Consider the following 16,041-nt stretch of genomic DNA (forward strand, 5'->3'; position numbering starts at 1 on the left):
TATAACCGCCAAAGTAATATAGAACTATGCATAGGGAATACATTGTGTTTACGTTAGTACTTTACAAGCAGTTTTTGAATTGAAGATTTTGATCACTTAAACATTAAAAGGGGTATTGTATCAAGAATAATATTACGTTAAATCAACAGGGGCTGATGATATTTCCTTGTAGGGATGCCGTCCAAAGCAGCGACGGTCCTCTTTTTAAATTATTCCTTATAAATTGTTTAAATACAATTTATCGTTGTGACGTTATGCTATCTCATGCGATATTCAAGTTTAATTACAGTAGTGGGCTACGCAAGTTTTTATCACATTGTGGCATTTTTAAAGTTTCAGCGGGGATTTTAATGATAAACTGAACCGTATTCTTAGGAGTGTGTATACAGTGCTACTGCTGAAAGGGGTTCTCCTACAGTTTGATTCTTACTTGGACGCAACGCAAGGACGTAAGCGCATCGCGAGTAAGTTGACCAATCACGAGGAGATGGATCATCAGAATGCGTTGTGCTTACGTCATTGCGCTGCATCCAAGATGGAATAATAAATCGAAGGCATTCCGCAACGATGAACGGTTGGTACACCGACGTCAAGCATTCTTTACTACTTTTCCATAAGAAGCAAATAGTATTTAAAAACCGATCAATTTTATAGATGTTTACTTTTAAAACAAAATTAAATGTTTTGAAGTTGAGATTGTTTTGTAGCCTTATTGACTTATGCAGGTCATGCGTACGTACGCACGCACGCCGCGGTAACGTATACGTACGCATACCCTTATCACTGCCTTTTCAATGATGCGTGCATGTGGGCATCATTGACGTCACAGCCCTAGTTACCAAGTCACGTTTAAACTGATCTTAGAGCAATCTTTGATGTTGACCTGCTACTCTTTTTAGATTCACGCCATCTGTTGAACTTATTTGTTAGCAATGTATATAGTAATGGATTTACACAACTATTTATGTACGAAAGAATTATGCAGAATAAACCAAGAGGACGATTGTGTATTCCTTCTTCTGTGTATAAGTTCACCATTGCAAACGTCCAGAACGGGATGTAACACACCCAGAATGCTAAAACAATCAGGAACACGACGGTGACAACACGACGTTTACTTCGTCGTAGGTTCTTATTCAAACTCGCACCGACCTGTCCTACGGTTCTCCAGAAATGAATTAAAAGTGATGCGTAGACTAATGACATCATCACGGATGGGATAACCAGGACGATTACAAATACTACTGTGAAGTATTTTTTGTGAACCTCTTCCGACTGTGTCCATTCGCACATCGTCTTACCCTCATCTTCGTAGTACTTCGTTTCGTAGTTCAGACAGTACGGTAGAGCGATGCCTATAATTCCAATTGCCCAGAGGCAGCCGCAGACCCAACGCGAACAGGGCACGCTTCGGCACTGTAGCGATTTCATTGGGTAGACTATTGCAACAAAACGTTCAATGCTCATCGCTACTAGAATGTACGCACCCACGAACATGACCACAAAGTCAATACTGAATATCGCTTTGCAACCTATCGCACCAAACGGCCAACCTCTCGGCAAGTGGTTCCCAATCGTAAAAAATAGATACGCTAATATGTACGTGAGATCTGCGACGGCAAGGTTCATTACATAAGTGTTGATAGTGCTAATTGACAATCGAGAGCTAGGCCGACATGTCATACACAAGACGAAACAGTTTCCAGTCACTCCGACGACAAACACGATGCACAACGCCGTCCATGATATGATACTAAAGACGAGTTCGTTACCTGAAGATGTATCGTTACCAGGCACAGATTCCGGTGTAGGCGAAATGGAAGCATTGTTGCCGAAAAGGTAACCAGGCGTTGGTCCCACGATTTGTTGAGGCAAAGCCATCTTACCAAACGTTCAGATTATTCCCTAGCTTTTCAGAATAATTATACGTAGAACCCAAAGAAATTACTGCAGGAAAGTCCAGATACAATGCGAACAAATTCAATTTGATTTGTTAATTGTTACCATCTCATGACATGTATAGCCGACTCAGTTGTCCAGTCACAATTTTCATTTTTTCCTGCAGATATAAAAAAGGAAATGATTAGTATTACAGGACCGAGGATGGATTTTATGGAGACGCTAGAATTTATCGGGGATCTATAGTACGCGAGCGCTAAATATTCTAACAAAATCGGCAAAGTTGAACAAGGTTGAACTTTGCCGATTTGACTGCGATGAATCGGGGAGCCTTCCCGATTGCGTCGGCGACATCTGCGCGTGTAACGATTTTAATGGAAACGCTGTAGCGACAGTGTGGCGATTTTATGGAGACCAGGCTTTAACAAAATGCGTGCCTTTGGTATTTTTTGGAAAACTATTCAAGTTTAATTTTAAATTGAGATTTTTAGGTGGTTTCTCGATTTCCTAACCCAATACCCACAAATCGATTTTAATCACAAAACAATAGAAAAGACAATAAATCGACACTGCAGGGTATTCTTATGTCACCTGGAGCTATTTCATTAGATTCGGTTGCACCTTTTGGCACCAAGTGTCCACCACCAAATTATGAAATCCAAGCTTAAATTCCAATTCTTATACGAATAGGGAATTAAGAAGTAAGGAAGTTATAAGTAAGTGTAAACGTTTGACTCGTCATAGTGAAACATGATTATATCATAAATTAAGCCTCTAAATCTAAAGCATCTCTTTGACGCCCCAGAAATTAAAAAATTGGAGCAATATCCGAAAGAATAATAAACGTAGCACTATAAGTAATATAGAATGTGAAAGTGAAATATTAATAGCTTAATCCTCCTTGATGGCATTAATATTTCCCTTTTAGTAATGTATTTCAAAGGCTGATTGGATTGGAATCATTTTTTTTTTCATGATAGAGAAAAATAAAATCATTTCAAGTTTTTTTATTCACAGACAACATAATGATTAAACACGTCGTGAGAGGAAGACACATATAGCAAATTGTCATGCTTTGTCCAAAAAAACACATCACTGTAAAAATAGTGTTTAGATCCTAAACACCTAAAGTACCCACTTTTTCCACACGTTTAACTTTTAGTTACATGTTTACCGTGTTTAAAACCTAAACGTGTTTATAGCTACATGTTGTTTTCCTCCACTCGTTTAGCAGTCAACATGTCACTATTATGTTCAGTCAACATGTTTAGGAATGTGTTTAGCGTTGCGTGCATATGATTTTACTGTGGCGGGAAAAAGCTCCACACATGAGCTCAACACATGGCAAATTAAACACGTTTAAAAACTAAACGTGTCTTTATTTTGCTCCACATGTTTAACAATCAACACGTCACGTCACATGTTGAGTTTGATACAGACTACATGTTTAGAATGTAGTTAGAACCTAAACATGTTCATATCTAAACATGTTTAAGGCTAAAGGTGTGGAAAAAGTGAGTACAAGATACATGTTTAAGATCTAAACACTATTTATACAGTGTATCATTTTGTTACATTACAGTCCTTAAAGTTAAAATAAATGTCTCAAAATAAGTTTGAAGGATAGTTATCTGACTAAGTTACGTTCGTTATTCAATTTTAATATCGCAAGATATTATGATAAATATTAACAAGGAACATACATAGGCCTTTATCACATGCAATTGATATATGTATAGCCTACATATATTATTGGTATACGGATAGTGTAGACACGGACGGTGTCAATGTCGTAAGCTAATGGTAAATATTAATGAACAGAGATAAATAAACATTTGTAATTGATATATAAATATGTTATTGGTACACGTGTGTAAGTAATGTCAATTTCACAAATCAATATTGTTTAGCAGCTACTCTCCACACTTGATAGTTTTAATTAAGCTTATCAAGTGTTGTATACGTTCCATATATCATGTCCACACGAGATATGCCAAAGCACGTAACACTCTTTCATCGAACGTATTCATGCATATCGTCAGCAGTTTTCATCAGCGTTTCAACGCGTGCGACGGTTTACGACGCGTCGTGGTGTTAAAGACACTATACTGCCACGTAACAAAATACAGAATTTCTGCTATTGAGTTGCGTTACTTCGATTCATAGCATCAGTCTGCCAACTCTGTATAACCGTATCTCACATATCATTGTCTATAGTATCTATGCACATCACATGTTGCGCCAGTATTGTACTAAGGATAGGGTTACGTTAGGCTTATGGCCTATGATACAGACGTCACATAACATGGTACATACGTATCAGAATTGACAATTATTCATTATTTTCTCTTTCCCCTATTTATTGCTAGACCTATGTAACACCTACCCATTCAATCAAATATAGCCTATGATACAGACGTCACAATTAAATACATACTCAATTATTCATTCATTTCTCTTTCCCATATTTAATACTAGACCCATGTAATACCCACCCATTCAATAACCTTCAAGTTCCCGTCTGTCGCGTAGTATATATACAATCATTATACTGTATAATGTAATATTGTAAGGAGTACGATTTCGTTTATCAATTTTATTTTTAATTAAGTGCGCAGACCAGTATACAATACTGCTGTATGTTTTTACTCATAACTAAATTTTAATCGTATGTAAAATTTAATATCTCTCTGTTTTTATGTATTTCGTGCTGATATAATTTAAACCATCAGGAAGTTGGCAACAATGTGTAAAATATTAATCAAAGTATAATCAATGACCAACAATAAGTTTCTTCGCCTGCCTGCCTCCTATAGTACATTGATAGTTCGTGCCATATTGCTCCATTATCATTGTATTATGCAGCATTGATTCTTATGGTGGAAACGCTATATAAATCAGAAAGTTGATTATTTACAGTGAAACCCTTCCTTTGAGATACCGTCTTAAGGCCAATTTCCACAGACGAGCGGTAACGGTAAGCGGAAAACCGCTTAGCTTGTCCCTCGTAGATACAGATTCTACGTGGGACAAGCTAAGCGGTTTTCTGCCCGTCCGCTCCGCGGTGATAAGGAACAACATAGATTCTATATTTGCATTACCGTTACCGCTCGTCTGTGTAAATTGGCCTTTAAGGGGACATTTTCCCTGTGAACCTGGCCCTTTGTTATGCAAATTAAATTATTTCTACAGATAATTTTATTTTCTTCGAAACTAACCTTTCTTGGTGGTCGTGTGTAAAAATAAACTTCATTTATTATATAAAAGGTCTTTATAATCTCACACCCACCGACTGTATTAGCATCCTCTCATATAAAGATTAATCTCCCGTTCCTAAATTGATATTTTCTAGAACAATAGATGCATAAAATAATTATATTTTAGCAATTGGGCCCGCAATTAGGTCATGTGTATAAATAGATATTGTTGGTAAAAGGTTAACGGGCGGGTTTTTTCATGATATTCGTGAGTAAATTTGGTCCCAATGCTCGTAACGAAATATGCTGGGAATACGCTAATTATCCTAGATACCATTTACTTTAATCAATTCTGGTAATTTAAGTTAGGTTATTATATAACTGGTACATTTACGTTTGAAATCTTCATTTTCTGACAATCTTGTCATCCTATATCTATAAAATTGTAACAATGTACGGAATGTTTTCACTGACTGTTAAGATCTGTATACACTATCAAACTAGTTTGACAAAAAAAGTGTGATGTGCCCAAAATGGTAGTGATATGCTTAAATATGGTAGTCATATGACATCATCATGTCCATATATAGGAACATCACATTGTTTTGTCATATAAAGTTTGATTAGATGTGCCTTAACAGAAGTATTTACACTTTCTTAATCATCTTTTCCAATGTCAACACCATCAATTAACTAAACATTCGCTGGCAAATGTTACTAAATATAAATTGATCTGAGCTGCTGTGTTCTAGATATCCACTTGTTTGGTGACATATTTTTTTCTGTAGGCCAACAGAATTTCTAGTCTGTTCATTAACCTAATATATTATTTAGAAGTGTTTTAAAAATCCATCAGCCGTCGTCGACAAGCATGTTGTGTACATTCCTGTTTTTCTATTACTCCATATTCAGTGCATTGACATTATTGGAACATTACAGTCAATACATTACAAGTCAATATAACTTTACATCTCAATGTATACTTACTCCAACAAAATTTCCAAAGGAAACAATTTTGTTTCACATGAATAAATGAATGATTGACCCTATAAGTACAGATTATGTTTGAATATAAATGTGTATAATGTTCGTCATCGTTCGATCTTTAATTTTGCAACGAACTTATTTGGCCTAAGAATCTGGATATAGCAATTTATCATGAATTAATTAATAAGTGAATGAACTTCTTTCGATCGAGTATTTAAGATTAAATTTAATAATCACAGAAAACACGTCATAGTATTTGCATTTTGTTTTGCCGACATGGGCCAGTAGGCGACTGGCCCAAAGGAACACTAATACCACCTGCCTATGCATTATTGAAGGAATAGTACGTGAGTTGTGTTATTCAATTCAAAACTAGTGTATTCATGTATACATATAAGGATTCTTTACCAATTATCAAGTGATTTCTTTAAAAGGGGCGTTATGCCACATCCTATAAAACTTGTATAGCAAATCTAACATAAACGATCGGTTAAAAGGTTCATGAAAGGTTTTTAGTGATTTGCACGTTTTGCTAATAGCTTGAATGAAACGTAGAATTGCAAAATGGGAAATATAGTTTTTTAATAACCTTTCTCTAAGTAAAATGTCAATACTGTTTTATTTACTTTGTCCATTTTGCGGTTTTATTTTATAATTTAGCTTTTTTGAAGAATTCGTGTTTGCACGCGATACACGTAGTTTACGGTAGGCCTATCATGTCTTCTGACAGAAACCTTCGTCCATAAGGTTTTTCGCAAATAGCTTGATTTCGCGCGAGGAACGTCAGTGCACAATGCATGATGGGAAGAGTTTGTGAGCAAACGTCACGACGCGTACGTACATCAAACAACAAATCATGCATATACGCGCCGTGACGTTTGCTCCCAAATAAAAACCAATTCCCACCATGCGTCGCGCACGCTATTTTCGATAAACCTTATGGACTTTTTAAGGTTTTTTTTTTATAGCTTAACCTAGCCTTTTCTAAAGCGTTATGTCAACGCTTTCCTGCTAAGCTTTTAAACAATCCAACGAAAACAAATACTGTATCAATATTTAAAATTCCGTTTTTTCTAATTTCTAATCCCTCAGAATAAAATGGAAACATTTTGCTTTAAATAAATCATGGAAGAGTGACTCTTCCCTGACTAAATACAGAAGTATGTTATAATAATGTTTTAATTTTGACGTCATTTCTCTTCAGACAATTATGAGCGAATCGATACAAGGATGATCGGTATAACAACAATGCCATTACGTCATGCAAGAATTAAGTTAAGTAATTACTGCGTAGAATTGTATCAGGCAGTAGGCCTACATATACTTTAATTCGTGGAATGTTGTTGTGAAAGGCCAAAACAATTAAATCATTCTATTATTAACTACGTATGCGCACGATGGAATTGTTTTATCAAAACAATAACAACAAACAAAACATATAGCAGGCGGTGTGCATCTTCCCACAACGGACCAGGTCCATCTTTGTTACATTTTGTTTTTATTTGTATGGGTTTGTGTTAATTTGATACATTTAAATAACATGTGTGAATTTCTTAAAAATCGAAAGTCCATTTCAGGTCCATTTTAACCAATCATGATGCGCCTTATTGTCGGTTCAATTTTACCTCACGTCATTTTACTCGGATCCGTAATTCTAACCCAAAAATAGTGTAAATGGTACTGTATGCTGCTACATTTTTGTATGCTAAACTTATACGAATTGTGAGATCCAAATTCAAGAGATGTTCGCTTTAATGTCCATCACGACCCACTTTAAGAGGCTCAACTAATTATTGTAGTATAACCTGAACTTATTTGTGTTATTACTTGAATGGAAAACGTCATAACATCAAGGAATATGATGCGGACACATAAACTCCGCTATATGTAAAATATTGAATTATTATGTACTCCACCAAACTACTAAAATATGTGCGTTGAACTGAACGCAGTATATGAGGTGTACTTAACCCCATGCTAAGGACATGTACCTGATGTTGTTTTCATATATATCTTTTGAAAACCCAAATATCTTGTTAATTATTATTTATTATATATTTTTGGCAAATTGCCAAGGATAACCATAAGCGAATTAATTCACTATCCAAGACAAACATACACAAGATGCTCTACATAAATAAAGTCTTATGGAGTTGTAAATTGTCATTAGAAAAAATCCTGAAATGTGACAGGACTTGAATCCAGGGCCCTTGAATTGGTAGCCAAGCATCATAACCACCAAACCACAAGCTCCAAAGGAAAATTACTGAAAAAATGGGAATATATAAATTTCACTTTTGATATAAAGCATGATTCAATGATATAGAAATTTAGTATAGCAATGACGACGTTGAGTACTATTTGAATTATCAGGTATGATTGTGTGAGGGTATATTTTAGTCATTGATGTTGCGCCCTTATATTCACTTACTCATTTTACATTTGGGGGTACGAACAAAGGTAGTGATAGTCCTACACTTGAACCAAGTCTGTAGGAATTGTCTTTTTTGTTGTTTGTAATTTGTTTTTATTTCGAATTTTACTACGTATGAAACGCCATATGTGCCAAAATATTTATCTTTTCACTAATATTAAGACAAAACTCCGTCTGGAACCCAGGCTATGACTGTCGTCCATGCCGTTACGATCGATGAATTCATCATCCGACTTCACTCATCTAACCTCTTTACTGTTCATAAAACTTTCGTATTTTTTGCTTATATTGAAATATACCTTCTGGACGAGTTTCGACGGTGACATAACTTTTTATGAATTTGAAAGTTGGCATATAGTTGTCTCCGTTCTCACTAATTTATTGTCTATCCCGGGTTTCGGCACCAAAATTTATGTCACCGTCGGAACAACTCGATGGTATAATTCAATAGAAACAAATAAATAAGTATCAGGCACAAGATTCCAAGATCATTTAACTATTTAAAAACAGTCTATCTATTATTCCACCTGTTCTAAACTTGATGATCATTCTCACATAAGCATGTAGTAAAAGTTTAATCCGTATTTAATGTGTTGAATGTTTATGTTACGTGTGTTCTGTACACTTGATACTGCATATTACTATCACTGATATCAAGGTAGATTGAGGTAATGTCCTGGATATATCGTCGCTTGTTTCATATCATTGATTCAAATCAATATCCATTTATATTAATAAAATATACGAATTAAAAGGCATGGAAGAAATTCTAAGCCGCCTGGTAATCAGATATAGTATGCTGGAAACTAATTGATTGATGTTTAAACGAAAAGACGAGGAAATCTGTGAGAATGAGAAATAATATTATAGGCATATCAATTAACATTTGACTTATCATTTATTTTAGATGTGGGGGTTTTTTCAAAATGACTATGATTTGTAGCAGTCGATTTAAATTTTTTTTAAAAGAAGTTAAAAACCACCTTTAATTATCTAAGCCTAAAGAAATCTAATTGAAATATATGATCGTGACAAAACGGAAAGTCATTAGGCCTATGGATGGATAGGTAATCGCTGAGCGAGATGTATGAAATGATGTAGTTTTTGTTTTGGTTTACCATCTGTTTTTCTTGGCGTTTTTAGTTGATGATTCGTGGGCGCAGCATGTTCGATCATAATCTAGGCCTACGCTCCGAGCACTATTGTGTATTTTTTTGTATATGTACGTACGTCTCTCGAGCAACCTACTTCTAGGCACTAGCTTTGTAGCCTTTAAACAAGAAAAATGATAAATCAGTTAGCTTTTGAAACGTCATCAATATAAGAGAACAAAACTAAGCAAATTTATTGTAAAATGTTTTGAGAAATCACATAGGTTATTAAAGGTAATTGAAACTGTGATCTTAGCGTTAGCCCCGTGAACAATAATTGACACTCGTAAATTATTTAACTTTCAGACAAATTTAAAAAGTGACACTAATAGTTTTATCGAGAACAGTTCATGCACTACATAATAACGAGAATAAAATGATATACAGTACTGTAATTGTTCCTCATTAAATAACAGTACATTCTTCTTTTTCAAAGTATCGTATCCGTTAAAACACCATTTTTCAAGTGCGTTAAGTGTGATGATACGTAAAGGTATTATGCGAAGAACACGTAGAATGCACTCCTGTCTCATCCGATTGGAATTATGACGTGGTTTACATGCGATAACACGAAATTTGCGCGCGCGTATTCAAATGCATACACAATTATCAACGTTTGTACGCGTGTGTTATAAGTGATGTGTCCCTCGTAGTGTCATTCGAACACCTGTCCGTTACAATTGACAGTTTACATATCAGTGACAACACGAAGTTTGCGCGCGCGTATTCAAAGGCATGTATAATTATCAACGTTTGTACGCGTTTATACATGAAGTGATGTTTCTACCCATATAGCACTGAGGCGGTGTGCATCTTCCCACCAGTCCATCTTTGTTATTTGTCGCCTAACTAATATTATGATGCGCCTTATTGTCGGTTCAATTTTACCTCACGTCATTTTACTCGGATCCGTAATTCTAACCAACTACCCATTTTAATCAGATCTGAGTTTACAGCATGCGAACAAGATAATGATGGACGCTGGCGCCCTATATTCTTTCAGATCTAGCGATTCAATTTCATTAAATTTATTCGTCTAAATTAATGTTCTCATAATGGTAAAACGAACATTCTACTGAAGACTAATACTGAAATGCCTTTTTTCTGCTGACGTACGTCGTCTGAGAAAAATAGCGTAGACGGTGGTCAGTGATTCAATTGGAACAACCTGATTGGAGAAGGTGTATAGCCTAATACAAGAGTATTCCATTAAGTAAAATTAAACTTAAATGACAGTCTCGTATATAGGTGTATACAATTATCATTATGACAAAGATAAGCAAACTATAGTGATGATATACCTTTTGTGTATTATTTAGATTGGAAGGCCGTATTCTGCTTTAATTTTCCGTATGACTTTTCCTCATCAACAATTACATCATTTTAATTACAATCTGTCTAAAGGTGAGGAAATTGCTATAATAAGTCATTTAATAAAGTAGTGTATACAAATTAGTGTGGTAAATGTCATTAAGTTTGTCATTTTCTAATTAATAAGCGTTGTATAAGAACGCAGCAGCAATAAAAGCGCGGCAAAAAAACACACATTTGAAGAAATTAAGTCATGATTGCGTTTATGGGCAATTTCAGCATCATTATCACAGTATACTAAATACTGTTGGCTCGTTCAGACTTACATTCCCGGATAAGTAGGTTTCTCGGGCACAGTTATCCAACATTGTGTGGGTAGAAACTAACTTACCCGGGTAAATAACTAAGCCAGAACGGGCCCTATAGTTGAAAAACGTGATGTAGTCTAAGTCATTAACATAATGACTCTGGAAAATAGATTTATTCTATAAATAGAAATGTATGAAGGGTTAGTGTTGTCCGAAAGCTCTGCTAATCTTTCTGGCTGTTTTTATCGTTTTGATTTAGTGTTTTGTTTATTCTATTTGTATCTCCATTGAGAGATCCAGCTGATACCCACAGCATTGTCATTTTTTCAGTAATTTGCCTTTGGATTATTTATATATATATTCTTATTCTATAAATTTTAAAACAAATATATTTAAGTTCATGACCCAATTTCAGAAGAATTTAAGATAATTTAAATGTTTAGCCGTTCGTTTTAAGTAAACGTTTTAATGTGTCTCGCAGGAAGTTTGTATTTGAATTGCAAGAAAGTACTTTGATCTACGTTAAATTTGTAATGTTTTAAATGCAAGTTAACAGCACTATTAGCACAATGGCTTGTGATGCACGTTCGTTGCAAAATCCACAACGTCACTCCGTCAGTGTCGAACCTGTCTTGTTATTTCGGGCTCATCAAAATGTAATCATGGCATGTTGTGTGGATTTGGACACAGAACCCCCGAATTGCTAAACAATCATTTTATGTAATAATTCAACGTTTATTAATAAATAATTAATATCTTTGTTAATCTATTTAGTATTTTCTTTTTTTTTTCAGTGCCTATTGATTCTGCATGACAAATTATAGATAATCGATATAGATATGGTCCCAATGGAAAGCGGTGTATTACTGATTTTTGGAATTTTTTTAATACAAAGTTCCTATGCCTTTATATGACTCACGTCACGCTATTTATATTTTTGGATTTTTAAAAAATATTAAGTTAATATGAAGCTACAACTTACAAGCGAATCGTTAGCTTAAACGAGTGTGAAAAGAACTTTGCTAAATGAGGATAAAAGATTAGTTTTAAACGTCAACAAAGGATGTTCTCTCCGAATAGTCACAACAAAAATTAGAATCAATTCAAGAAATATAAGGCATGATTACTGTGACATACTTTTTATTTCAGGAGATGATTGCTATTTGAGTAACGCGACTTATATTTCAACATATACATATCACATCACCATCTACAAGTGATGTATCTTCGATGTATTAATTTTGATTTGGCGATTTTTATAAAATCCGTGGATCAAGTTTATTTATTAGAATTAATAAATCGCTCGTCAGCGATTTTAAACGACATACGCGCACAGATTAAAGACCTATTTCTTCAGTTTTGAAATTAAACCGAGTATGGCGGTCAACGAATCAATGAAGAAATGATTATACAATGATATAGTTATCTCATGACAAAAACAACTGTACTAGCAAAGACTTTTTTTAAGACTTCTGTTTTAGCATCAATCTTGTGTATGATGTTGTTTGCACCAATGCTATTGACATTTAATGTCAACCGTTAAAAAAAGGAAAAAAGTACCATAAAACAAAAGTTTGTTTAGTATATCAAAGTATGGCAAATTGCCTACGTTATGTGATGTTATGCTTAGTTCACATTATGTATGGAAAGTTATCCGAGTCGTCGCGTTTATTACTGGTATACACGTCCTGGAATTGCGTCATGCGTTGTGCGCGCCTATACGTCGTTGCGTTGTGTTTATGCCCTATAGCGTTTCGCATACGTGTTGCGTTACGAATAATTCGAATCTTTCTTACGTTAATTGTTTATTTATTAATTAATCACATTGTTTATCGTTGCTTTACCCATGGCTTCTCACTGGTGCCCGATATTAATTTTAATTGGGAAACAATAACAAAATACAAATGTAGACTACCAACATTACACGGCATACAGGCAATCATAATGGATTAAATAAGTTGTAAAAAAACAATATTGTACAACTTATACATTGATGTAAATACACACCACTGTACTTTTTGCACATAAACGATCACTTAATATTACTAAGGTTTAACATAAATGGAGCACTGTCCTTATCCATCAGGTTAATAACATTTTGTATGTATTAACGTGCGTTGTTTTTGTAAATTATTATTTTCTTATGTTGAATTAAGTGCTTTGATAATCATGAAATATAGAGCTATACAAAATGTATGTTATTATGATTGTTATTGTAATAGGCATGTGTTCTTTCTATAATTATTTTCCCCTGGGTTTTGTTTTATTTTCCAGTTGTAGAAAAAATAAAACAGCGGTGGTAGGCCTATTAGCGATAAAGTGAAAGAAGTGGCTCAAACAGACCTAGGCCTATAATGTTCCTGTTTTGTAGAGAGTATGTAGACCATGGCGCTAAAAGTGAAAGATCAATCGCTGTCCATTATTTAAACAGAATCTATGTAAGTTAGGCCTATCCTATAGGTAGGTCTAGGCATATTATGTATGGGTGTCAACAAAATGTTTTCTGACAGTTAGTATTCTGTACGATATTCTTCTAAAAAAGCTTGTGAAATTTTGAATCTTGATAACCATGCTTTCAAAAGTCATGTTCTGACATCATGTCAGCAACTATGATGGCTCTTGACGCGGGATACTAATCACAGAAGAAAGACAAATTGTTGTGTTTTTTTCTTTCTCATTACACTATTTATAGCTATCTGCTAGTTGTATGTACATCTTAAATACAATGTTTACAACACTCGCGCGTTTTGCTCAAAATATAAGTCATAAAAATGTAAAGCTGTTGCAGTATTCATGATAAATCAATTAATTAACTTACGGCAGACTAAGCATACGGTTGATCTCGATCTAAATACTAATTTATTGTCTTGATATAAAGGGTAGATTTCTAGACATCGTTAAAATATATGAAGAAAGACATTCAAAGAAGCCGCTGGTTTTAACGTCAGGGGTGGTGATATCCAAAAGAAAGAACAATTTTAGGAGGCGCGCGCGCGTTCAAAAAGTGATATGTAATGGTACGCGCATTACAATGTAGTGTTTTTCGTTTGAATTGACAAAAGCGACATTGTCTATTACCACTAAAATAAACAATTATAGAAAGCGGTAAGGTTAAACCCTCGCAATGACATTGGAGTTACACATGTTACCAAGCACAATTACATTAGACAAAAATCAGAAACTGAATAAGATTGTTATGACTTACTTGAACCTTCTGCTAAACGTTCTTCCACCGTCCCTCTTTAGTACCCAAAATACAAATAAAAAACACAATGAGAAGATTAATCAAATATCTCCGAATCACTGTACGGATTAAGTATTTTATCAGAATTATTCTTCCATATTAATCTCGCCTTTGCAATGGTTTCTTAACATTCTGATTTCGTCTGAAAGCGTTGCATCAGGCTTAACGTTTTATATTGTACACTCCCTGTGGACATAAATGAAACATGCTCCGCGCGGATACGTGATTAGCGCGTCAATTATGAATATGTATGAAGTGTAATACATTTCACCTATTGGATGGATAAACATAAATATTCATTAGCTAATCTTCGCTGATTGGAGGAATGTTAGTGTTGATCCTCCTTTACTGGTTGCGCATGTATTACAGTGTTATATTATATTGATTCGTGATTGGAATACTTTTCAAGATCAGTGTTAAACACATAAAATATTTGAAAGTATATCAAAATTCTATCCAAAGAATGTGTTTAGCGAAAATCAATGCAAATTCGAAAGAGGTGCTAATTGAGAGAATTTACTGTCAGTAGGTGGCATTTACAGGAATGTAATGTTATAGTAAACGTAAGCATTTGAAGAAAAAACCCCACTGAAATAAAGAATCCTTATTGACATATAAACATGCCATGGGATACCACAATTAGAAACGCCAATACATCGGGTACAATAACACTCTCAAGGCTAAATGAATGTGTGCATAGCATACAACATCTATTTGTTAAAAAAACAACGATGTTTAAGAAAAAACAATAGAACTTTGAAGAAGAGAGGGCGAATGTAAACACCAATAATCGTACGTCACAAATACGATCGATACACTTTTATTGAGCTTGCTCAAAATGAATCAACTACTGAGGAAGTGTAGATTATAATCTACCACAGTACAACAGTAACTGTAGTACTACTATTGAACTCAAACCCCCTCTTCCCTCTTGCTCCACTACAACCGTATAATACAAGTAGCGCTGCCAAAACGTCAAATTTCAAAGGAAATTCAAAATAATTATTTCTTACTGATACGCACGTAAAAACAGATCGGATTATCGATGCCGAAATTGAAACATGTAACGACACTTCAGCAATCATTATGGTCGTGTTTATAATATCAATATCATATACTGTAAGTAAACTGTATAAAACACAATTTATTGTAAAATTACGCCTACATGCACTTTCACGCACCTAATAAGAGTGATTAAAGTAATAACGATTGGGGCGGTCCTCGTCTTGGTTATCTGACCCCACCACTCACCTGGCGTGTTTCTGGTAGATGTGGCTTGGAGATGCAAGGTGTAATCAGGAAGAAAGAATCAAAGCAGGTTATAAATATAGATGGTTTAATATAAAAAGGAAGAGGTCGAGAGGAAATTGGTTGTTAAAGGAAGGAATAGTGGAAGGAAGAAGATGGAAAATTAAGATTTTGGGTTTTTAAAGGATCAGGTGATATTATGGTAAATTGTAGGCGCACTCAAACAAATTGAAATTAGGCCTAATCAATAAGTACACATACA

General features: G+C 34.7%; 1 protein-coding gene across 1 annotated transcript; it reads right to left on the reverse strand.

The window, feature by feature from the left end:
* Positions 1 to 693: 693 nt before the first annotated feature.
* On the reverse strand, positions 694 to 14,700 carry LOC144841489 (urotensin-2 receptor-like). Its single transcript, XM_078697841.1, has 2 exons — positions 14,493 to 14,700; positions 694 to 2,059 (listed from the first exon to the last, which is right to left on the reverse strand). Exon 2 carries the CDS (start codon positions 1,879 to 1,881, stop codon positions 850 to 852), a length of 1,032 nt encoding a protein of 343 aa, XP_078553967.1. The 5' UTR covers positions 1,882 to 2,059; positions 14,493 to 14,700; the 3' UTR covers positions 694 to 849.
* Positions 14,701 to 16,041: the final 1,341 nt, after the last annotated feature.

This window comes from Antedon bifida, chromosome 4 (genome assembly GCF_963402885.1).
Source record: "Antedon bifida chromosome 4, ecAntBifi1.1, whole genome shotgun sequence".
Classification (NCBI taxonomy): Eukaryota; Metazoa; Echinodermata; class Crinoidea; order Comatulida; family Antedonidae; genus Antedon; species Antedon bifida.

What these genes read in the sequence shown, in the direction of transcription:
- LOC144841489 (XM_078697841.1), bottom strand. Translation starts at nt 1,881, where the DNA reads ATGGCTTTGCCTCAACAAATCGTGGGACCAACGCCTGGTTACCTTTTC.